Here is a 25,074-nt window from a genome sequence, read left to right on the forward strand (position 1 = left end):
CACTAGATATATACTTATGGAAGTTAAGTAGTCTATTTTGATGTATTTAAATTATTCTCATGAATTTTTATACGTAGTTATCGTTACAAGTGTGCTTACTTATTATTCAACGAACGAATAGAGAAGTCGGAAACATGAGAATTGATCTTGCCTGAAATAAAAATATTTGAAACGGTTATATTAGGATCATAAAATTCGCATCTCTTGGTTGAAATATTTTTGATAAAATATTGATTTGAACACACCGAATAGTATGCTCGATATTTTTCTGCACACCCCTCACGTTTGCGGTGTGCATAAATACGTTCCGATGCACTTTATCAGTGAACACTTCACGAAAGACGCAACAAGAAACTCCTTCGCAATTTTCCAACGATAAGATACCGCAAACTGTCCCGATAAGGGGTATCTTGGCCGCGAATTCGAACGGACCGCGGCGACTCGAAATTCGCGGTGCAACGGCATCGTAAGCCTCGTTCATTCGCAATGTTATCGGATTAACGAGCGGCTCTCGTTCGCTTTTAATGTGACTGACCGGCAGCAGTCGACAATGAGGTCACAGATGCTTCGCGGCACTGCTCGTTAATGCCTATCAGCGAGAAGAGCAGCGAGAGACGAAGCAGCGAATGCATGATCACCTGATTGATCGAAATCTGCAAGCATATCCTACGGATTTCCTGAATTGAACTGTTCACAATCGACCTCGATCGTCGTAAAACCATGTGCAGACAACCGGATATCCATTTTTATATTTCCTCTAACAATTTTTTGTGTTCCTGCGAAAATATCGCAGTCGATTCATGCTTTCGGAAGAAAAATTCTCGCAGAACAGTTTAAATATTAAGAGTTTAATGACTGGTCGTTCATGGGAAGGTTAATCGTCATCGTGGTTTTTAAAAGGTGGTCATCAAAAATTAAGTTTGAAGGATCTTTAATATGTTTATGATTGTTGTGAGTCGGCAATTCCAACTTTACAATTTAATATTGATTCACAGACGATCACACCAGGGTACAATTGCTATCATGCGGCGGAGGTCCGCCCAAGAAGGGCCACGATTACGTAAACGCGAATTACATCGATGGTTGGCAGCGTGCACGCGCTTATATCGGTACACAGGGTCCTCTACCGCCAACATTCGACGGATTCTGGCGCATGGTGTGGGAGCAGAGGGTGTCGATCATCGTTATGATCACCAATCTCGTCGAACGTGGACGCGTAAGTACATGAATCCAACATTTCTCATTTTTACAACAGTTTTATTGATCCCCTAAAAATTAATGATTATTTAATAACAGTTAAGAATTCATTGATACACTTTTCACTAGATTTCAGTGATGAAAATTGTTTAATCAATATTTCTTATTTTTGTGTGAATCGTAGAAAAAATGTGATATGTACTGGCCCAAGAAGGGATCTGAGACCTACGGATATATTCAAGTAACCCTGCTGAGGGAGGACGTGATGGCGACCTATACCATCCGCACTCTTCAAATTCGTCATCTAAAGGTTGGTCTATACATAATAAAGCATGTGATTTAGATGAGAAAATTTTTATTCAATTTTCGAAGTCGCCTATGCCGTCACAGGTGAAGAAGAGGAAGAACGGCGTGAACATGGGCGAGCGTACCGTTTGGCAGTACCATTACACCGGTTGGCCTGATCATGGAGTACCAGAACATCCTCTACCAGTCCTAAGCTTCATCCGGAAATCATCTAATGCCAATCCGCCAGACGCAGGGCCGATCGTTGTTCATTGCAGGTACGAAATAGGAAAAAAACAAGAGATGCAATTAAAGATAAGATTAGTCTTTATTAGTAGCTATTTTGGAAGCAAGAAACTTGTCAGACACTCAGATAAAATCAAAGAATTTATGTTTATCTTTGAACACTGTATCATAAGTTATCAAAATTGAAATATTTTGTATCTTTCAGTGCTGGAGTTGGACGCACAGGCACCTACATCGTTATAGACGCAATGCTGAAGCAGGCCAAGTGCAAGAACGAGGTGAACGTATTTGGATTCTTGAAACACATCCGTACGCAACGGAACTTCTTGGTCCAGACCGAAGAACAGTACGTGTTCATCCATCATGCTCTGCAAGAGGCTATTGAGAGCGGTGAGACCAACATTGAAGCGAACAACCTAATGGAATATGTTCAAGATATGCTAAATCCTAACAATACCAACACTGACGCGTGGAATAACCTGGAAGCACAGTATAAAGTACTACTCTACCTTATTTGTCCCAAGACCGAAGTATTCCTTGATAACCAAACTCTCCAACTAGATTATAATTAATTACTTCCAGCTGGTAACTTCTTGGAAACCGAAGGAGTTCAATCTGGTATCAGCGATCAAACCCTGCAACCTCCACAAGAATCGCAATCAAGAAGTTATCTCTATCGAGACCGCTCGCGTTCACCTAACTCCGAAACCAGGAGTCGACGGAAGCGATTACATCAACGCTACATGGATTGCTGGTAAATTTTCCTGTTCGATTATTAGTTCAATAAATTTATTTAACCAAAGATCATTCCTAACTCCATATAAGCTTTTCTCATATCATTTATACTATCGATATACAAGGTAATCTTGTTTTCCAGGTTTTCACCGTAATCGAGAATTCATTATCACTCAACATCCTATGGAGAACACGATCATGGAATTCTGGCAGATCATGTGGGATTACAATGCGCAAACCGTGGTCATGTTAACCGAATGTAACGATGTAAGTCATTTAGACGTTACTTTCATTACTTTCTATTTAAAAAAATGGAAAATAAAATGAAGATTTTAATTGGAACTGTTCCACTTTTAGGAATACCCCGAATTTTGGCCAACCGAAGGAAAGGATCTAGAATCAGAGACCTTCCGAGTGCGATCCTGTGGAATCAAGGAAACCGCGAGCGGAATGATCCTCCGCGAGGTCGCAGTCCGATCCCTGCAAGACGATTACGAACTGAGTGCCAAAATCGTCCAAGGACCACGGTCCCATCCCTGTTTCTGGCCACATAACACGAATCCACGTCCACTTGTCACTTTGATCCATGATTTACACCGGGACTATCAAAACGGTCCTATCGTCGTGATGGATAGGTAAGATTTCTAGGTACACAAAGTTATAACACGTGTTCAGTAGAGAGGTAACATCCGTTATCACTTATTTCAGGTATGGCGGAGTTGAAGCTGCTGTTTTCATACTCCTTACAACTTTGAAGAAGCAACTGGAGTTCGAGAAGAGCGCCGACATATACATGTTCGCGAAACTCTTGTACATGAAGCGACCTGGAGTCTTCCGATCAAAGGTGTATTTCAGACTTAATCTTTAATGCATTGTACAATAGTTTCAATGTAATATTTCAACATAACTTCTGAATGCTGATTAGTCAGAATATTAATTATTAATCATATTTAATCTAACAAATTAACACATTTCTGTGTTTTAATAGGAGGATTACATGCTGTTGTACCAATGTCTAGAAGCCATGTTGTCATCGAAAGGCCATGAGGAGCCAGATCTATATTCCATGGCGAACGGCCACGTGTCCACGATGACGGACCCGTCAGATGTGCCGACTTCCTCCATGCAACACATGCAAATGGATTACTCACCGAAACCGACAATGATCCGCGAATACGCGACAGTTGAGGTGAACTCGATGTCCGATTACACGATACCAATCCGAGTAGACCACTCGATGGAGCCATGCAGCAGCAGAAGCAGCGAAAGCTGTCTGTCGACCCACGCGGCCAACGAACACGAGAAAAGCATCGTAATGACCCATCGGAACGTGAGTTATCACAATCATCCGGGAAGCGTCTCCGTGATCGTTGACGCGAACGGATACGTCACTAACGGCAGCATGCGCGTGCCGCCAGAAGGTATGGAGACGAGCTGCAAGATGTTGCCTCAATGATGCTTGCCGATCTTCGGTTGCAGTGTCTCCTCGAGCCGGTCCGAGCCGCTGTAACCGATCGAGCTCCGCACTGTCCGAAGTGTAATCCCGATCCTGTAAGTACTTCCTTAAATTTATAGAGAAGTGTCTCGATTTTACAATTACATAAAACTAAAATCCTTCTGAAGATGATCTCAAGACCCAGGTAGAACGATCTTGAATCATCTCCACGAACAGTTTCATCTATAAGTGTATATTCAAATCAATTTTAAGCAAACACTCGAGCCTTACACACATTCAAAATCAGCCTGTACAACTCTCGAGACAGCACTTCTGTTCGTCAACACCAAAAACAAACACTCGGCACAAAGCAGGTACACAGTTCTGAGTAGTCGAACGATCAGAATCCATAACCAGGCGATCCTAGATCTAACGCAATATCAGCCGACATATGTTGTAGGCAAATTACTACCTACAACTGTTTTCAAAAGAACAGCTGATTTACAAATATATTCATAAATATTATTAAAATAGTCCGGCTTAAAAAAAAAACTGTCGAAAAACCGGCAGTAGGCAGAATGTTAAAATCTTTATCAGATTCGGTTTACTATTTGCAACTCGACTAGACTACAAACAGCGCGGTTTAAACACGTGTCTTCTTCTTTATTTTCAAACGCAGGGTCCATCGAATGGAGTTCCGGATTGGACACGTCTTCGCACAAAACGGAAGGACGGCGACTCGATTTTAGCATTTTCCTGAAACCGTTCGAGCACGTTCCGTGTAAATATTATTATTAATCGTTCGCGTCAAATAGGTGCACGCGTACTCTCACGGGAACACACAGACGAGAAAAAAAAAGTAAGAGGGTACGCGTGCACGCGGCATAGGGTATAAATCCGGGGGGCCCGGTTTCCGGTAGCGCGCTGGGTGCCAAAACAAAAGAAAGATAAAGAAGAAGAAGAAGACGAAGATAATAATGGTGATGATAATGATGATGATAATGATGATGATGTGATGTGATGTGATGATGATGATAATTATGATTATGATGATGATAATGATGATGATAATGATGAAGATAGTGGTAATGATGATTATGATGATGATGATAATGATGATAATGATGATAATTATGATAATGATGATAATTATGATGACGATGATGTGATGACGACGAATAAGAAGACAAAAAGAAAACACTTTTGCTGAGACACGCCCGCCGGTCCCCCCAACCGTCGATCGTTGTTTCATTGTGTAAGTGTACACTCCTCATATCTGTATATACACACGCGGCCATACACATACACATATACACTCGCGCACGGCCATAAATGCGTATAGACATGTACTTTTATATAAGTTGGATCATTCGACCACTTCTTTACCAAAGAATCGCTTGTATTCGCTCTCGTTTCGTTTTTAAGCCCTTCTCTCTGATTTCCATTCAACAGTCGAGGGTACTATCGATCGGGGTCAATCCCGTTCCATTGCGCGCTGCTATGTATAATCGCGACAGCGAGAGAACAGGAGATACGAGTTGGCATGTCGAAAAGGAAACTTAATCGCTGGTCCGGTGTGACTCTTTGCATCTCTTTCTCTCTTTCCACCGCTTCGAAATATGCGATGTCACAAGGAATTGAGGATCCAAACAGTCGAATCGAGCGGTCAGCTCGGCTCGCACGACTTTGAGTCTGGTCGGACGAGTCTGCAGACGGAACGGAACGAAAAAATCGGGAACGCGATGATCACGGATCACACACGATCAAAGTCGTGCGCAGAATGACGCAAATGCTTAAACGAAGTTAACCGTAAATAAACGAATAAACAGCTGAAAAAGAAAATTCAAACGGATCGCAAGAACTCGATCGCTAATGAATTAAACTCTATCGAATGCTAATAATTGATCTAAGTGTAAACGTGTTATACGTGTAACGTCCGTGTATAATTGTTCTTTTACATCGTGAGAGCGGAGGAAGAATGTGAGTGTGAATGATGACTGATGCAAATGCCCCTTTCCCAACGAACTCCGTTTAATTAATGAATAATCAACTAATCCGTGCGAAGATTAATGAAGAGATCGCGATGAGCGTATCGAACGATTTGAACGAACTGCCCGCGATCAACGACCGATCGATTCATCGAGACGCGCTGGACACGATGTGAAACCTACGGCGACGACAATCCTAAGCGTTCGAACAATTAACGATTCTCCGTGGCGCAGCGATCGTATTCGGTGGATGCGCCACGTGTACCGGTTAAATGATTTTTACGCGATCGTGCGTGACTCGCCCGCACGCATATTGTGATAACGCAGATAAGACGATACGTATTATACACGCACACGTATTTACATATTACAAGCATACATACGAAAGTTCACGTTCACGATTCGATGCCGATCATTACTGCTGCGGGTCCCATTGCCGCGCGATCATTTTCTACCGACAACGCCGAAGACTGTTCTCATCTAGGATTCTTAACGATATACACCGTAACGATAAGTCAAACGAATCACGTGATAATGAAATCGAAAACTGCCTGCCAACGATTCTCGACCGCCACCCTCTTCCCTCAATCCCCTGTATCCCGTTTTTACAAGATATTTCGACGTGTATAGATCGAACTTATCCGGAAAGCCGGTGCGTCACATGATTTTATTGCCAATCGTCGTCGACGGGTACGAGAAGACACAGGAAAATCTAGAAAAACCAGAAAATAAGGAGGAAAAAAATAGAAAAAAGGATATGTGTGTGCATGCAACCAGTGTACGTGTTAATAAGGCGCGCGTAACGAAGGCGATCTTAAACTTTGTCGTCAGTTTTAACTCAGTATCGATGTAATCATTAAAGTAATTACGTGTCTTCCACCGGGTTGGTCGGCGCGAGGAACGAAGGTATAGGACGCGGGATCGATTGATTGATCGAGATCTGCACACCTGTGCCCGAGTAATCCAACCGTCGATCTACATTTCGCAAGAGCCCAGCGAAACACCCCGGAGGAGGACTCGGCTAAAACTTAAGTCATAGGGTATAGTTCGCTTGTCGGAAAGATAGGAGGCAAATACATCGGAGCGATCGTCGTGACATCGATTGTATTTTTTGCTACCTTTTCGACTCGTCGACGAAACTAAGAAACATAAAACGACGGCCGAGGGAAAGAGGAAAAGGTGGCAAAGTAGTGGCACTTGAAGGGAAAGAGAATGAAAACGATCAACTTCATTCTGAAACGGTGAACGCGTTAACGATCAGAATACTTGATCCCATCGCAGCCGAATACAGTCATCAAGAATGATAGAACGGAATGTTACATTCCGTCGATCAGAAACTTGATAGTACGTTCCATGTGCTGATGGTAGCAAAGTACTCCGATCATCGACATTCACAAGTAGAATTGCCGAGTAACATCAATGTTGCGTTCGTAAGTAATACCCAAGCATCTTCGTCTACGACAGATCCGCTGCCGCAACGGAAACTCGATTCACAGATCCTCGACTGTTTCTTCCTATTCGACCAATTAGTCTGGTAAAAAGTAAATGAAAAACAAGTGATACGTTCTAGTGTCCGCGTACACAAGCGAAATTTAATCCGAGACACCGCGATTGAATTCTATTACGAAGCGAAACCGGCTGGAGGCGCTAGCGCTTCCGGCGAATCAGAGAAACCGAGCCGACGTCCGGCGTTGGGCTTAGCGTCTGATCGGAAGCGATGCACGCGATCGAACGATCGTCTCGGGTTTCGATCCCTCAGGTACGATCGTTGGAGATCGTCGACGGTGACGTTCGATCACGGGCATCGTAACTAGATGTCGATGAGACGCGGCGAACTCGTGCCGGACAGAAACGAGACGACGCTGCTGTGTCCTCGAGAGGGCCAGCTGTCATGGAAATAGATAATTCCTCTGGACCGATTTAATTCAGCGAATCCCTCCCTACGCGATGCGGAAGAGTCGATGATCGCGTTCCATACCGCGCACGACCACGTGGCGCGTGTATCGTTCGTTCCGATAAATTAAAGAATGATCGGACGCGAATCAACGACTCGACCATATGTTCCGCGCACACCAGCCGTGGAAAGACGTGTCTGGCACACATTCACGCGCACACGTATACATGTTCTCGTGTCACACATCCACATTACATACTTATGCAGGGTGTTCCGACGAAAATGTATGGACACTGAGTGCCGTTGATGGACGTTGGTACATATAAATTTTACAATCCAAGTTAACGGAGACGATCGTTGACCGTTTAGGTCCAGGCAGACGTGAAATTTGTGTGTACACTGTTTTCTTTCGGACACCCCGTGTAATTCATAGATACAGACACACGCAAACAATACCGACCACAGAATTCTAGAAAACAAAAAGAATATCGACGACGACGAGCGTCTAGGCTCCGGTAGAAATCTAGTTTCACTTGCGAACGAACCGATCATTGTTAGTGCTTAAGGCGACCGCGTGGCGAATGAGAAACAATCGCGCGAGGGAACGGGCCGTACACATGACGAGCAGCGAAAAGGGAAGAGTATATAAATATAAATATAAATATATATATATATATATAAATATGGGTATATAAAGACGAATGAAAATACAAATATAAATCTATTATGTTCGGATATTTGTGATGTGAGACGGTCGAGGGGATGCTAAAAAAGAAGGAAAATATCGTTGTGAACTGTGTAAAACCGCGTTTTCTCCAATTTCCCGCCACGCGAGTTCTCGCGTGACCGGCGCATGCGTTTCACCCGCCCATTCGCCGGACCGTGGACAGGGTTCCCCGTGAATAGACGCCGTGTGATAGTTTGGCGGTTGAAAGCACCGATTTTCAACGCTGCCATTCCAGTCCCTCCTAATCGTGTCGTTCGAAGCGGCTCGCTAATATTAACGAAGCGAAACAGCGCAACGAGAATCGGGGGATGCTCGGCAACGCTTGTCCCCCGTACACGCCACGGGGATGACCCTCGTTGCGCGCGGGCGCACGCGATCTGTACTGTATTTTATGATAAGAGACACCGTAAACTCTGAATGTACCTACACAGATCTATATACATTATATATATATATAAATTATTATTAAATATATGTGTATATGTTTATATATATATCTACGTATATAAATATATATATGTATATGTATATATATATAGATTTAAACAAAAATTGATAAACGACGATGAGCGTAGCGCACGAAGAGAGGGCGGCACGCGCAACCGAGCGATTCCCGCGTCGAAATCTGCCCGGGAACCGATTGGCGCATCGTTTATACATAATATAAATATTATACATAATTAACTCGAGAGGATTAACGATAGGATGTGTATAGAATGATAATTTAGAGTCTAGTCAGCATAACACAATCGTAATCGAGGACGCACACGTTTCTCGTTTCGTTTCACATTGTATGTACGGTTTTACTTTCCCTTCTTTCTCTTTGTTACGTTCGCGGACGGGGTGTAACGACCGTGCGTGTCTAAACCCCCACCGAACCGTTCGCCATCTCGTTATTTCTCTGTACTCGGGGCGTTCGGGTTTTTTATCACGCACGAATCGACGCGTGGCTGCGTTTACAGCTGTTCGTCGTGCGTACAGGGGATAGAAATTTGACGATGGCGTCGTCAAGGATTTTGCCATATGCAAATCGCTAACAGAACGGTGATATTCCTCGTCCGATCAGCGTAAAGAAATTGAATGTAAGCTTCCTTTAGTTTATGTCTGAACGCCGGTTCTTTTACATTTCGTTTCTCCTTGTCTCTTCTTGTTCGAAATTTTTATTTATTCGATTATTCGTCGCGTGCACGAGGATAGGGTTGGACAATCAACGCGGAAGGACGTACTGGTGTTGTCTCCGGGTTGTATCGAGAGACCGCGCTAACATTCCAATCACTTCTGACGAAAAGACTTTTTTTTTATATGATTGTATGATACGAATAACTTGTTCGCTTTGTTTATAACAAGACTCTTTTTTTCTAAGGACGTGATTAAACTTTTTATTTATTCCCGAACGAGGAGAGTTGTTGGCGTTCCTCTTCTTCTACGTGTCTTTCGGAGTTCCGTTTCTCGCGAATTACTGCGGATATTACATATTACGTTTCCGTTGCACCTCGCTTCTCGTTTGACTGACTTCCGTTGGAACGATTAGTGGAACGATAAGACACGGTCGCGACAGAATTCGATGAGTAGATACGATGAACGTATTGCAGACGCAGCCATCGTGAGTTCGCCAGTGACTAAATGTTATCGATGTTGTGGACGACTGTATATCGTGCATATCGAAGGCCTACCAGACAAAGAACCGGCGCGTCAACGGAATCGGCATAACGTGTGCGCGCGATGGTCGACGATTTTCTGAATGTCTTTCGATTCTGGTCAACGGGAACAGAAAGGAGAGCGGCAAATCGAACAGAGAAAACGTCGAACGCTTGATGGTACAGCCGACCAAAAAGTCATTAGAAAATTAGCTGGTTACGAAGTAATATCCATCGGGAAATCGGTTATAGCGTTTAACGTCGTACAGTAGAGTTAAAATTCTCGGGGTCGTTGCGATAATTAAAATTGTATCGATGATACCGCGCGCGGGAAACGTACCACGCCACGCCATCCTAAGACTGCAAACAACGGAAAACAAAAACGAAAAAAAAAAGAACAAACGAACAGCAACGGAATTAACGGATACGAACCGCAAAAAGAAAAAAGAAAACGACACAGAAAAAAAAAGAAAACCAGAGAGAGATAAAATAGAAAAAGGACCGCGACGAAACGATGTTTTTTACGATTATATATATGTAGATATATATATAAATATATATATATATACACGTATGGTACTACGAGTATTTCGTTCACGTGGTCGTGTTCGAGTATGTAATTTGTTTCCTTTTTAAGGCGTGATTGGTTTTTGCCGCGTTTGACGATCGGGTCAAACCGGACCGCGACATTCAAATGCAAGTATTCACACAGGCCTACGATAAGAGAACTGTTTATATACGTATCCATGATGTTTCATGTGTGTACGACTAATTAAATGTGTTAATTGTCGTTTTTTGAGCTAATCGAATTCAGCCAATCGCGTAGCGCTCTAGTGGACGATACGTCTTGCCGAGTTTATCGCCGGGAAGAAGCTTCAGCGCCCCCTCACCGATCGGTGGAACGACTCCATCCGATGCGTTCCACCCCCTTAATTGGCCTAATCGACGGATCCCACGACACCTCTGGACTTGCGACCTTCCATTGAGCCGTGAAACTTTTGCAACATCGTAATGGAACTGCCACGACATCGCTACGAAACGCAGACGAGCAATCAAACAGAGCGGAAAATGGCCGCGACACCGTTCGCCGCCATTTCCCAAGTCTTCCGTCGACCGTTGAGTTTACAAAGAAAACGAGATAGGTTTACGCCCACCGATATGGTCGGAACGAAGTACAACGATACTAGACAGATATCGCGCACTTCAAGGATCGAAGTATGAAAGTATGTAGGAGATTGGTAAGTTCCGTGGTGGAGAAAGCGACCTCAAACCGTCAATTAATTTCGTTCTGACATTATCGTTGAAAGGGACGCAGTGGATTCATCGGTTACAGTGAACAGATCGATAAAGAATTCTGTAAAATGCGAGAACACACAACCCGAGGAGTTCATTGCGCGTTTCCTATTGATCGTACAATTAAGTCAACTAATAAGTCTAAGAGAACCTATTGTATTTGTAAATATCCATAATTTGCAACCGTTGGCGAACGTTCCCCCTTAGCGGTCTAGATCTTTTCGTTGGTCCTCCTGTTTATTTGTAAATATGATTGGTTAGCGTTTCGCGTAACAGTTGACAGGAATCAAAAGTCGAATCCTAAATTTTGAATGAAATTCGTCGCGTTCGCCAGCCAGTTTATCATTCGGTAGTAGCACGCAGTAGAAGGGACGAAGGAGGTTGCGGCTGCAGTTGCATTACGATTTGCGCGTGACCTTGGAATTTGGAATAAGTACAAAAAACGCATAATCGGCAAATCGTTGGAAGAACGTAGAGAGACAGAGGACAACCGATATCTCGGGTGGAGAATCTTCTTGCAGCTCTCGTTCTTTTCGGTTCGATCGTGACGATTTTCAATTGTTCGAGGAGACCGAACGGAGCTCGAGATCGTACGGTTGTTAGTGTGTCATGACGGAACCCGAAGTAAACCAAGAAAGCAGAAAAGAATACGTATGTCCTTTCACCGTTACAGTATCTTGACCAATTAAATACTAAGCTAGCATGGATGTATACACTCTGAGATAAATGTTAACCAGTTACCTGCGTAATACTCAATGTTAAGTGTCGGTCTGACGCTCGTTCAGACTTCTTGACAATTTGTCCTCGCTCGTGATCTTCACGATTTTACTTTCTTCCAATTGCGCAAGGGAAACACTGCCAACGACCGTCTGCCAATCGTTCATGCGGAACCTTTTGTTTCAGACAAAACTTCAAAACGGATAAAACGAATGAACGAAAACGTTACGAAATACTGAAAATCAAAACCGAAAACAAACAAAACATACTACGATAACGATCAAAAAGATAGGAAAGAAACTAAGAAGAACCAAATGAGAACATGCAGAAACGTTCAGAGACATTCCATTCCCTTGTTTCTTAGCCGAATCAACGAAGCGGTATTGTTTGATTGATGTATGATGTATGATATCCTGCGATAATTTTTCGAGACGTGAAAACGGGGCGCCGTTCGACGTGGCAACCGGCCCGCGTTCGATGCGATTCACCATGACCCGCCGGAAAACAGTTTTCGTTCTTCTTTTTCTAAACGAATCCTTGTAACTCTATCCTGGTAATGCGACTACACGACACGTATTGATATGCGAACAAACTATTATCACAGCTAAATATGTGTGTGTTTTTTCTTTGTTGTATACGTATCCGCCGTGTAGAAAAGTAGCGAACCTCCAACCCGTCCCTCGCCATTCGTCCTCCGCCCTTCAATTACCTTTCCCGCATCCTCTATCACGAAACTCAATGCCCATCTCCCGAACCATCCCATTTTACCGATGCGATTATTGTTGCAATCGATATCCCACAAGTATGTTGTAGTAATATACACTTCTTACTATCGAAAAATAACAGTGAGTTTTCATTGACCAATCATGACGCGGGTCTGCTGTTTTACTTTTCATTCAAGTTGTCCCTTTTACTTTTGCTTTTATGTTACTTTTATTACGATCATTCCAGATCCAAAGGTAAGTGCAATAATTATTTCTTAGATAATAGACATCGTATATAAAGTTTAAACAATCGATATGAGTATCCATGTGCAAAGACACGTATACCCATAAATAATATTTTCAATCTTAGCCGTAATCCGCAATGCATTTAGCGGTAAGAAGTATTTATGCGATGACTGTATGATAATGCATGCAAGTTGTAATAGAGAAGAAGGGAAGATGGAGAGCCTATATACAAATAGACATCAGAGCTTTTTCAAACTATAACGGACCTTAGACTTCAATGAGGTTTCCGGAAACACCACTGTTACAGTTCCTTTGTGCGTCAATGTATTAAACTTAGAACTGTTTACATTTTTCAAGTAGATTAAAAAAATTAACTCGAAAGCCCGTAAACTCGGTTACCAAGATACTCAAATTAAAAAAAAAACTCAAAAAATATGAATTATTTTCCGAGTTTAAAATAACAGAGTTCTTAGTGCTCCCGAAGCTCGAAAACCCAAAAAATAATGCACAAACCCCCTCTCCTTATATGTATTTATGAATTTCCACCCTTCGTCACCCCTTTATCACTTGTGCTTCTCTCTAATTATCGACAAATCTAACAGATTGATAATTCATCGATCACTACAGTCAACAGACTGTTGTCCACCAGAAGAGGACACTATAATCTCTCTTAGATTTCTTGGTCGGTAAAGTAGCTTGACAGTCTGTTCTTATACTTCCTATGCTTATACCACAGACGAGACATAGGATAGACATAACATGCAATGTAAAATTTTGTCACACGCTCTCGGGAATACTAGTACCCCTTATCATTTTAGACAACGCTATAAGTAATAGGAATGAGAATTAAAAATATTAAAATTTTTAATGACAATCAATACAGTGTTGTCGATATAAAAAATTCGTTATTCATTGAATTAAACAGTAAAATAATACAGTTACTTAGCAGAAGTGTCTAACTTACTCCCCTCATGCTAGTAACCCGAATCAGCGTTCCCCCACTACCTCTATTCAAGGAGCTACTTGAGACTGTGTAGGGTTCAATTACAAGTAAAAGTAGTATGGAGAGGGTAACTTCTCGTGAGGGGAGTGTCACTAGAGTGCCCACGGATACTGATTTAGGCATGATGTTTGTGGTACTAGAATGAGGAGAATAAGTTAGCGCCTCTGCTATATTTCGTCTGTACTGTTAATGCTTATGTGTATACCACCCGTATTATTTTTATCATGAAAATCTCCCTTTATATTAAATACGCATATAAACAGTATATAACGTGCATATTATAACGTAATCAGTAACAAGTTTGAGAAATGTCAATATATTTTCGATTTTGTGCCATTCAAATTAGACTGCATATTCTATTACAATAATCAAAAAGTATGGAACTTTCGCGAAATTTAATTACTTGCAAATTGAAATGTTACCTTCTTAAAGTACCGAAAAAATCTTATTTATATCAAGTAAGACATATCAGGTGATGTAAATTTCATTTAAATCAAATATTACTAATATAATAGTTATAGTAAAAATATAAAATACGCTTTACGGTTATTTCATGAAATATGCTCGAAAATCACAATAGCTTAAATTATCAAATATGTTATTTCTAGATGTAAGTATAATTAATGTCTTTCTTTAATGGTTTTTATCTATATTTTGGTTCTATTGTAATTAATATTTGTGTATAACAATTTTAGTTTGTTATTCTCAAACTATTACATATTCTGTTAATGATGGATTTATAATTTCATAAAACATGTTTACATTTTAGATTGGCTGAAGTAGGAAAGTTGGAAACACCAAAATTACAAGGAAAATATGAAACTGGCCAACTAATTTTGCATAGAGTATTTGGTTATCGTGGAGTAATATTATTTCCATGGGCAGCAAGAGTTTATGACAGAGATATTCCGAACAAAAGAGACGAGTAAGTGCAACATATCAATTCACATAAAAATCAAAATAATTTATTATTATAAACAATATAATACTAATTACAGCTATTAATGATTGCAGAAATACAAATGATAATTTTAATAGCGTGGAAAGAGAAATAAAAGGTAGAACTCATACATTTTACCAGGTATTAATTGACCAGAGAGATTGTCCTTACATAGTAAGTGTAACATATTTGTATTATTATTTATCAACTTTAAAAATATTGAAATAATTAGCCATTCAAAATTGTTCATTGAATGGCTCAAAAAAAGAGTGATTTAGGATGATTGTATAATCTGATTCTTATGTGATTTAGTGACCATACATTTTAAATTATTTTAATATAATTTGCTTCAAATTATTGGTGATTAATCACAAATGCAAACATTAATATTATGTAAATCTTGTTTATGCGTATATAGCGTGCTCAAACAGAAGCTGTAACATTTTTGGGGAACCAGGAAAGTAGTCGCAGCTTATATGCGATACCAGGGTTAGATTATGTTGCTCATGAAGATGTTTTACCTTATACAACAAACGAAGAGACTGCATTGCAACATGAACTTTTTGATAAATTTCTAATGTATAAACCAGATCAAGATCCATGTTTCGTTGCACAAGATACTCTTAAGGCATGGCAAAAAAAGAATCATCCTTGGTTGGAATTATCAGATGTACATAAAGAAACTACAGAAAATATTCGTGTTACTGTCATACCATTTTATATGGGTTGTAGAGGAAGTCAAAATGCAACAGTACATTGGGTATGTATTATGGCAGGCAATACGTCAGGTATAAATAAAGCTATGTTTAAGTTTATGTAAAGTTTTTACATTAGTAACAAAATTTATGTAGTGGCGATATTGCATTCGTTTGGAGAATTTGGGTGATCTGAGTGTACAGTTACGCGAAAGACATTGGAGAATATTTAGTCTTTCTGGAACATTGGAAACTGTTAGAGGAAGAGGTGTAGTTGGGCAAGAACCTATTTTATCAAAAGTCTTACCTGCTTTTCAATACAGTAGTCACGTAAGTTTACAAGCTGCAAGTGGACATATGTGGTATGTACTTTCCTATTACTTAATATATTTATATTTAATTGAAAGATGTTAAAATCAGTATAAAATTGCTATTTTCTTGTAGGGGAACATTCAGAATGGAGAGGGAAGATGGATATGCATTTGATTGTAGAATTCCACCTTTCTCTTTAGAATCCAAAGCAGAAGACCCACTTTCACCAAATATAAGTTCATAATTAAATTTCTTAGCATTAAGTGGAAAATGTTCGCAATTAAATTCTTTTGATTCATGAAACATTCATCGATAATTAAACCTAAATTTATTTAAGTAATAATATTTATGATATTGGCAGCAATATTTAATTAGAAGTATTATAAATAGAAGTTATGTTGTGTAAGTCTCATGTTACACTTAAACTTGTGGAAAGCTATCTTTCTGATAAATATGTATTTCATAAAAACTTGATTATATGCACTCAAATAAAATATAGATGTATAAGATGTATGAGTCATTCTTATAGTTAGAATTATAGTATTAATGAAAGAGATAATTTTCTCTTAATTGTGAATATTAAACTAATAACATGTTAATAAAATATATTTACTAAAAAAATGTTTTAATATTTCCAATTATTTAACATAATACTGAAATTTCAAAAATTATGGTTTTATGAGCTGTGAACTTATTATACATGAAAATAATAACAGCACAAATATATTTTTTACTCATTACAAATTTATTTCATTAAAATTGTTGAATTTTGTACAATTTTCATTATATCACTCTTATTTTAAACACAAGTAATATTATTTTATTGTGCGTTTTAATTAAAAAAAGTTGTATACTTTATATTTTATATACTCATAGAAGACCCATTCATTTACACACAAGCATTAATACCGCTATTTGCTTTTTGGTTGGTTTACAGAATAACTTTTGAATTACTTGAATTGGACTATAATCTGCACATGAATAATGTTTAAATATCTTCCAAGAAACTCGTGAACTCATATGTGATGTAAATAGACCTATCATCCTATCTTGTCTATTGAACGACTTCTACGCAAAAAAGTGGTATGCTTTCGCACGATAGTTGGTAGAAACCGTCATTGAATCCATTACAGTTGAAGCGAGAAGAATTTGTTCAACACGATGGTTGCCTGTGAGTTATGCTTTTATTTGCGTTTATATTTTTAGTTTTCGTGATTGTTTTTTATATAATATTTGTATACCATAATGTACGTATGGACATATATATATATATGTATATAATATGTATATATATATATATATATATACATACATACATACATACATGAAAACTTGATTTTTTAACATTTCAATAAAAATGAAACCCTATCAAGCGTTTTGTTCAGCCACTCCTCGTTCTCATAAATTATTTTTATAGAAATATTTTTTTATTTCTAAAGTCACAATTAATTATGGTTATCCAATTATTTACTTAACGTACAAATACAAATCCGTAAAATTTTCTGTAATTTTATAAAATTAAAAACATATTACTAGTAATAAATATCTAACGTTAAATTTGATATAAAATGTATTATTTTGAATGCAAATTCCTATTATTTGATAATGTACATTACATATGTTAGCATAACTGGAACTTAACGTGACATTCTACTGTTAATTTAATAAATATGGTAGATTTTAATATTATCCTCTTGTATTTTATGTTTATGTGAGGTACATATATTTCTTGTATGTTTCAAAATCATACTATGAATAACTTATACAAAATATGTTATAAATTTGATTTGCATATTATAATTTGAATTATAATTTTAAATAAGAGGCACTTCTGCCTATGGTTACTTTTATACGGATTCAAGTTCATGAAAATAATCCATTCAGTTCAATTCTCCTTCTTTACTTATTAAAAAAATAGCTTTAAGATAAATGAGCCTAAAAAATTTACATAAATGAAGCTATTCCTTCATGTGGGGATATAATAAAAACTTACAGGGTATTGTGAAAGTATAGCAGATACATAGAGGATGAGATACTTATTTATATACAAATATAAAATATATCTACATAATAACTTGAAATTATATTAACCCCTTGTCATATAATATCAAGTCAGACTCCAGAGAAAGTTCTCAAATGGAAATTACAAAAATTAAATGTCACTCAATTATTGTGAGTTCAAATTAAATATTATTTTTCCATTATTAATTATGTTCTGAAGTAAACATTTAATGAGTGAGGAATTTTTCATTGCTTTTTGGTAAATTATTAATGACAAAGTTATCCTAGTGAACATAGTTATGAAAGAAATTGTAGGCGAAAGAGTTAAATTAGCTTTAATTGTTACTAAATTATTTACTTACTACTATGTAGGTAAAATATAATAAATATTTGCTTCATCTTCATATGTATACTTTGTTATAAAAAAAATTCATAAAATTTTAAAACTTTACGAGGAACACTGATTTTTATGAATATATTAAATAAGCGTTACTGCATTATAGTTTAGTATAGTTTTTATTTTCTTTCTTAATTTTGATTTTAGTTCATGAAGTTTTCAATAGAATGCTAATAATATAGTAACACCGGATTACTTATTAACTTTAAATAGGAGTAATTTAAATGTTATGTAATTTTAGTCAGTTTAAATTATAAATATTTCATTATATCTTTTATAATCAGCAGGTGCTCTTACGCCAGAAATAGTAAGCCAATTACGTGCAAAATTTTATGAAGATAATCGCAATATTTTAGCACAAAACATATGTACGAAAACACATCCCATAGAGGCTTGTATTTCAAGAAAAGTTTTAGAGGAAACACAGCACGTCTTCACTCACAAGATTGAAACAGAAGGGAAACCTGTGACAAATCAGAAACGTACAGGACGATGTTGGTTATTTTCAATATTAAATGTCATACGACCTGCATTTATGAAGCAATATAATCTGGATGAATTTGAATTTAGTCAAGCATATCTATTTTTCTGGGATAAGGTCAATGTTATACATAACTTATACTTTACATAAGAAGTAAAAGTATGTAATATTTATATGTAAGTATATTAATTATTTTATAGGTTGAGCGGTGTAATTACTTTCTTCATAATATTGTAAAAAGTGCTAAGCGAGGTGAAACAGTAGAAGGTCGCTTGATGTCATTTTTATTACGTGATCCTGTATCCGATGGAGGACAATGGGAAATGATTGTTAATCTTATAAATCGTTACGGTCTTGTCCCTAAAGTTTGCTTCCCTGAATCATACAGTTCTGAATCTAGTTCTTATATGAATACTATCTTAAAAGGTAAATTAAGAGAATACTGTAAAATATTAAGAGACATGGTATTTAATGGTTCATCGGACAAAGAACTAGAAGATCAGATTCTAGAACAGATGGTCGTAATTTATCGAATAATTGGAATCTGTTTGGGCATTCCATCAGAAACGATTACTTGGGAATATTATAATAAATCGAAAAATTATAATTGTATTGGTCCAATTACACCAGTGGAATTTTATGAAAAATATGTAAAACCATGTTATAATGTTAATGACAAAGTATGTTTAGTAACAGATCCAAGACCATCTAATCCGTATAGAAAACTTTATACAATAGACTATTTGGGAAATGTAGTAGGTGGAAAACCAACATTATATAATAACCAACCACCTGCATTGTTAATGGAATTATCTGCAGAAAGTATAAAACAAAATGAACCTGTATGGTTTGGATGTGATGTAAACAAACGAATAATAGGCAAGCAGGGTATTGACGACATAAAAGCATATGATTTTGAATTAATGTTTGGAACAGATATAGAAGTCAACCTTACAAAAGCAGATAGATTGCTTTATGGAGATTCTATGATGGTTCATGCAATGGCATTTACTGCCGTTTCAATTGATGTAAGTTAATGGAACATCGTGTTAATTTCTTGAAAGCACCACTGAATGTAATTGCATGTAATAATTTCTATATATCCATAAAAAACACTGCTTGCAATAAATTAAATAATACCATTTTCTTAATTTATTAACCACGTACAATGCATATTTTAAAAAACAGCATTAAAATTTAAAAATTTATCAGTTACCTAAAAAATATGAACTGTTCTGTGTGTTCATTATTATTTATAGCAGCAAGATTACAAAAATACATTTATCTACTTGGTGAATCTGATATCTCATTTTTATGTGTAAGCTAGAAGTACACAAGTATTTTTAGTATTTTTTGGTTGTCAATACTAGATGACTTATACTGTTTACTAAAATTATGAAATTTGAGGTCATTTTCTAACCTAATACAATCATTTTTCAATATAATACTATATTATGTATCAGATTAATTTATTGTGACATAAACTTTTTACAAACATATAGAAAATATTATTTACTTCTAGGTTCAATATCCTTTCTAATATGTGGGCAGTCTATTTAAGAAATTACTTTAAAATATATTTTAACATTTATTTTAAATTGTAAAAAACTTATTGATACACGATAAATACAACCTTGTTTTCCCTTTCAGAATGATAACAAAATTAAGAAGTTTCGAGTAGAAAATTCATGGGGAGATGATCAAGGACAGAAAGGATATCAGTTATTAACGGCCGAATGGTTTCATGAATATGTTTTTGAAGTAGTTATTGATAAAAAATTAGTACCTGCAGATATTCTGGATGTATTTAAACAGGAACCTATTATTTTACCTGCATGGGATCCTATGGGTACTCTTGCTCACTGATAGCAATGTAAGCTTAACATTTAAAGATGAAATTTCTTAGTTATTAAAAGAATGTATAAAACATTTAAGATCGAATATAAAATAAAGTTTTAAGCAGATTCATATAACAAAGTACAACAAATTAATAGTTTGACATTTTCCTAATTAATTAATAATAATTCAAAAATAATTGTAGATCATCCATGTGGGATATAATTAATGTAATGTATTCTGCTGGAACTGGAAAAGAATTAACAATATTTAAAATAGTTCCTAAAATTTAGGGTTTGACATACATGTTTTAATTTTTAATTTATTATTTAAAAATATTTCATTTATTATTAACAATAATTGTGTTGCCTTACATTTGTTTTCTATTAAAAATTTATATTTAATATAAATTATATTCAAGTTACCTTCAATTTTTGGAACATATAATCTTATATATCTTAAGTATAATGAAAAACCAAAAAATATAATATTAAATTATTATATTAGATTTTTTTAAATATACACAAATAAATGTTTTACAAAGTATAGGAATAAGCATTTAAATTTGTGTGTGTTCGCAATTTACATAGTTATAAATTGTAAGAACATAATAATTGTATGAAAACCAATAAAAAATATTTGCAAATTAAAAAAATTTTATGCTTATTTTTATTTCATAATTGGTGTTAATTTTTTAATAACATTCTTTTTTAATAAAAATACACCTTCAAAAAGAATATTTTACACTATTTATTTTTAAACATAAATATAAAGTTTTATACACTTAATTCTGAATGTTAAGATAATGTATAGATCTAATACTAATATAGTCTATACCATTCTTTTTTTGTTTTGTAACAATATTTTAATTTAGCCCATATACCATGACACATGTTTTGCAAGCGAACATCATTCTGATTAATTGAAAATTTATAAATATTTCTTACTATTATTTTTGGTATTCTTAATTGGCCTTGTTGGATTAAACTTAATGCGGCATATAATTTACAACGTGCAACCAAATGGGGATCTCCAAGACGCATTGCTAATTCCAACTGCTTTACTGAAATTTTTCCTGCTATTTCAGCCTGTGTAAAAATATATATATTATATTATTTTTTAATATATTTGTAATACATTATTAAATCATTGTTATTTAGGTATATGTAAGATGATAAAATAAATAATTATTTCATTTAAGAATAAATTCAATGTATACACCCATTTTATCTATATTTAATTTAACAGATAACTTACACAGTGTTGAAATTCTTCTCCTAAAGCAGAAAATGCTCCACCTAAAGTAGATAACCAAGACATGGCATGATCCACTTCTCTTCTCTCTAATACCATTTGTGTTATCCTATCATTCCTAAAATAAAAAACTTACAATTAACTGTATGTCACTTTTGTAACATTAACATAATGTTACATTAAAATTTTCTTTACCATTTGTAATCTAAAAATTGTTTCTTTGGTGTACATAGTTTCATTAAAATTATCCTTGAATTTATTTCACCTGGAATTCTGTGTATTAACCATGTTTGCAATTTTTTAAATGCAGCTCTATGATATGTTTGTGAATTTATTAATGCCATAACATAAGCTGACACAAGATAAGCATTATATCCTCTTTTGTTTAAAGAAATAGTATTTATTTTTATGTTACTATTTATTTCATCTTTATTTCTGTTATCTTTTATTTTTTGTTCATATCTTGTTGTGGAATAAGATGTAATAATAACACTGTCAAAAATTGTGCTTCCTTTATGTATAATCAACTTTATTGAATAATCCATTTCTTCTAATTTGAAAAAGTAAACACCTTTTTATATGCATAATAATATTGTTTCGTAACAAATAAACTCATTAAAGTATAACAATATAAATGAAAGATTAAAATTGTTTATCTCAAATATTGTTTTGCTACTTTTTTGATAAATTACATTAAAATACTTTATGTCAGTATAAATAAAGGCAACATATATTGCATAAAAGAATTAAGCCACCAGAAACATTCAAGTTTTAACATTTCTGACACATTCATAAACGTCTTTGTAACGTAACTACTTAGTATACAATTTGAGGTTAGAAAATCAATTATATATATGTCTAGTAAAGAAGTGAACACTGGTAGGGATGACAAGGATATTAATAACTTTGCAAAATATTTTAATTATAATTATATTGTTTTTCACCATAGAAATATACAACTTTTTATATTAATTTATTTTCAACTCAATTTTACACTTAACGATTTGAGGAAACATTTGTTTATACTAGGTAATGAATAACGTTTAAAATACATAAAAACCTTTATCTATTTAAAATTTGCTTCTAACAATTATTTTATATTGCTTATAAATACATAATTATCACAGCTACACTTTATAGTATATATACATGTATCCTGTATAGTATATTGAATGCTTATATTTTTTAAAATCAGAATTGTTTATAATTCGTAACTTTGAAATGCATTATATTGAGTAACATCGAATATAATTTTGTCAGTAAAATATAATTTTATGATTAATAAATGATTTCAATAAAAATGTCCATAATTATATATATATATATATATAAAATTGAAATTGAAAATGAATATTTTAATAACTGAATTCCGAATTTTACAAATTACGATTATCAAACAGTATTTGGAGATATTTTTTTTTGATACGGTAAAAAGTGTATAATGGGCTCAAAAGTGAACAATAATTTATGTACTTAATGATACAAATAAAAAATATGCGTAAATTATAAAATTAATTATATATAGAATAAATGACAAATGGTAATGATTAAAATATATAATATCATACTTAAACGTACACAATGCAGATAATTGAGAATTAATTAAACATCGTTTATAAATAATTAAATTTTCTTACTATGTAAAACTATTTATTGACTTGATATTTGCAAAATAATATCATATTAGCAAGATAGTAAAAATTTCATTAATAATATTAATAATCATATTTTTTACTTTTAGATGTATCAAAATTAAATGTAATATAAATAAATAACTGTTATTTTCACAGAATGTATATATTGGTTTTGGAACTTAGGATATTGCAAATTAATTGAAATTAAACGATTTGGTTCGGGGCAATGTAGAATGTGTTTTGCGCCACTGTGCGCGGTACACAACGGCGCAGATATTGGCATTTCCCAAAATTTAACCGACCAGTCACGTTCGTCAATCTGAACACACCTCTCCAATGGACCAATCAGAACTTCGCTACCTATTGTTGCGGTATAGTAATTGGGGCAACGTATGACAATTGAAATTCTGTTTGCCGCGTAATATTTATAACAAAATGAAAAAGGGATTATCAGGAAAAATTTATATGGTTTTTAAACATGGTTTTTAACCAATCTTTCAAATAGATTTCACGTTACAGGGAGTATTGCGACGAGACAAGCGGTTGACTCGTACGTCGCTGGACGTCTACGAGTACCCCACCTTGCGATTCGGCCTAAGCTTTGACGAGATACCTCTATTGGTATTGGGGTCCCCGACTCGATCGTGGCAGGTTGGACTTACCCCGTTTGTCACTGAAAAAATAGCCTTATCCATTCTACGTTACACAGTACAATATCGGAGCGTTTTCGTTCGTTTCTTTCTCAACTAATATCTGAAAGGGGAGTCCTTACGTTGAACGGATTGTTGTATATTTTTTTTAAATAGAGCGTCCTGTTTAGAGCTGACATTTCTTACATTAGACACGCGACGGCAAGGTATGGCGTTTTTGAGAACGGTGCCGCGTTGCAGTGCCGGTAAAAAGTTAAGGAAGTGTGTGCCACTTCCTGTCGGGTTTCTCGAGAACGTAACGAAACCATCGGTGCAGTTGGTGCAGGTGCACGAACGTGAATACACCGGCGCTGCTGCTGACGTGAAGCCGGCTCCACGACAGGTCGACCCCTTGGATTTGAGGTTTAACGATCCCGTAGCGGCTTTTAAAAGTAAAACCACCAAAGAGCTTGTCCGTGCTTACGTTGTTTATCAATTATGTTCGATCGAATACATCGCCGAGCACAATATGAAGGTAAGTTCCTTGTCACTCTGTAACTGTATTTGTCCTGCCTGTATGAACACGTTCGGCGTCGATTCTGTACGATATATTTGTCAGAAACGAATTACGTATATGGTATGCACTCATACGAAGTTCTGCAAAGCGTTTTCTTTACCTTTCCCATAATGTACTTCAAAGACAAAATCGAAATATATTATCTAGGATTGAACGTATTCATATTTCGTTGCTAGTTATATACGATGACATTGGTTTTTGAAATGTTGTC

At 36.0% G+C, this 25,074-nt stretch overlaps 5 protein-coding genes across 22 annotated transcripts in view; 4 read left to right on the forward strand and 1 right to left on the reverse strand.

The window, feature by feature from the left end:
• The window catches only part of LOC116426600 (putative receptor-type tyrosine-protein phosphatase mosPTP-1), a 519,051-nt gene extending 509,179 nt beyond the window's left edge, over positions 1-9,872 (forward strand). For 11 of the 16 annotated variants that reach the window (XM_031975761.2, XM_031975787.2, XM_031975769.2 and 8 more), the window contains 12 exons: positions 996-1,216; positions 1,382-1,507; positions 1,570-1,760; positions 1,934-2,225; positions 2,311-2,482; positions 2,606-2,730; positions 2,821-3,098; positions 3,172-3,307; positions 3,452-3,793; positions 3,943-4,014; positions 4,172-4,272; positions 4,578-9,872. In XM_031975761.2, the coding sequence (XP_031831621.1) occupies positions 996-1,216; positions 1,382-1,507; positions 1,570-1,760; positions 1,934-2,225; positions 2,311-2,482; positions 2,606-2,730; positions 2,821-3,098; positions 3,172-3,307; positions 3,452-3,793; positions 3,943-4,014; positions 4,172-4,272; positions 4,578-4,647 (2,126 nt within the window). In that variant the 3' untranslated portion in view covers positions 4,648-9,872. Of the gene's footprint in view, positions 1-995; positions 1,217-1,381; positions 1,508-1,569; positions 1,761-1,933; positions 2,226-2,310; positions 2,483-2,605; positions 2,731-2,820; positions 3,099-3,171; positions 3,308-3,451; positions 4,015-4,171; positions 4,273-4,577 lie in introns of all 16 variants that reach the window. The other 5 variants (XM_031975778.2, XM_076368846.1, XR_004234947.2 and 2 more) reach the window with 3 other exon arrangements.
• A 4,411-nt stretch (positions 9,873-14,283) lies between these two features.
• Positions 14,284-16,563, forward strand: POLDIP2 (DNA polymerase delta interacting protein 2). Its single transcript, XM_031978031.2, has 6 exons — positions 14,284-14,579; positions 14,877-15,032; positions 15,122-15,221; positions 15,466-15,807; positions 15,899-16,104; positions 16,187-16,563. Exons 1-6 carry the CDS (start codon positions 14,485-14,487, stop codon positions 16,296-16,298), a joined length of 1,011 nt encoding a protein of 336 aa, XP_031833891.1. The 5' UTR covers positions 14,284-14,484; the 3' UTR covers positions 16,299-16,563.
• Positions 16,564-16,935: 372 nt separating this feature from the next.
• On the forward strand, positions 16,936-21,395 carry LOC116427542 (bleomycin hydrolase). 3 transcript variants are annotated; one of them, XM_031978012.2, is made up of 5 exons: positions 16,936-17,225; positions 18,737-19,050; positions 19,134-19,961; positions 20,584-20,806; positions 20,975-21,393. In XM_031978012.2, exons 1-4 carry the CDS (start codon positions 17,216-17,218, stop codon positions 20,797-20,799), a joined length of 1,368 nt encoding a protein of 455 aa, XP_031833872.1. In that variant the 5' UTR covers positions 16,936-17,215; the 3' UTR covers positions 20,800-20,806; positions 20,975-21,393. The 3 variants fall into 3 exon arrangements, with proteins under 3 accessions (XP_031833872.1, XP_031833863.1, XP_031833879.1); XM_031978003.2 differs by having other exon boundaries at positions 20,584-21,395; XM_031978019.2 differs by having other exon boundaries at positions 18,740-19,050; positions 20,584-21,395.
• A 108-nt stretch (positions 21,396-21,503) lies between these two features.
• Positions 21,504-22,904, reverse strand: LOC116427558 (uncharacterized). The gene is made up of 3 exons (XM_031978046.2): positions 22,219-22,904; positions 22,027-22,141; positions 21,504-21,857 (listed from the first exon to the last, which is right to left on the reverse strand). The coding sequence occupies exons 1-3, from the start codon at positions 22,566-22,568 to the stop codon at positions 21,591-21,593; spliced, it is 732 nt and encodes a 243-aa protein (XP_031833906.1). The 5' UTR covers positions 22,569-22,904; the 3' UTR covers positions 21,504-21,590.
• A 1,249-nt stretch (positions 22,905-24,153) lies between these two features.
• The window catches only part of slgA (proline dehydrogenase slgA), a 43,054-nt gene continuing 42,133 nt past the window's right edge, over positions 24,154-25,074 (forward strand). The window contains exon 1 of the mRNA XM_031977976.2: positions 24,154-24,821. Coding sequence (XP_031833836.2) covers positions 24,516-24,821 — 306 coding nt within the window. The 5' untranslated portion in view covers positions 24,154-24,515. The remainder of the gene's footprint in view (positions 24,822-25,074) is intronic.

The sequence above is a fragment of the Nomia melanderi genome, chromosome 6, assembly GCF_051020985.1.
Source record: "Nomia melanderi isolate GNS246 chromosome 6, iyNomMela1, whole genome shotgun sequence".
Lineage (NCBI taxonomy): Eukaryota > Metazoa > Arthropoda > Insecta > Hymenoptera > Halictidae > Nomia > Nomia melanderi.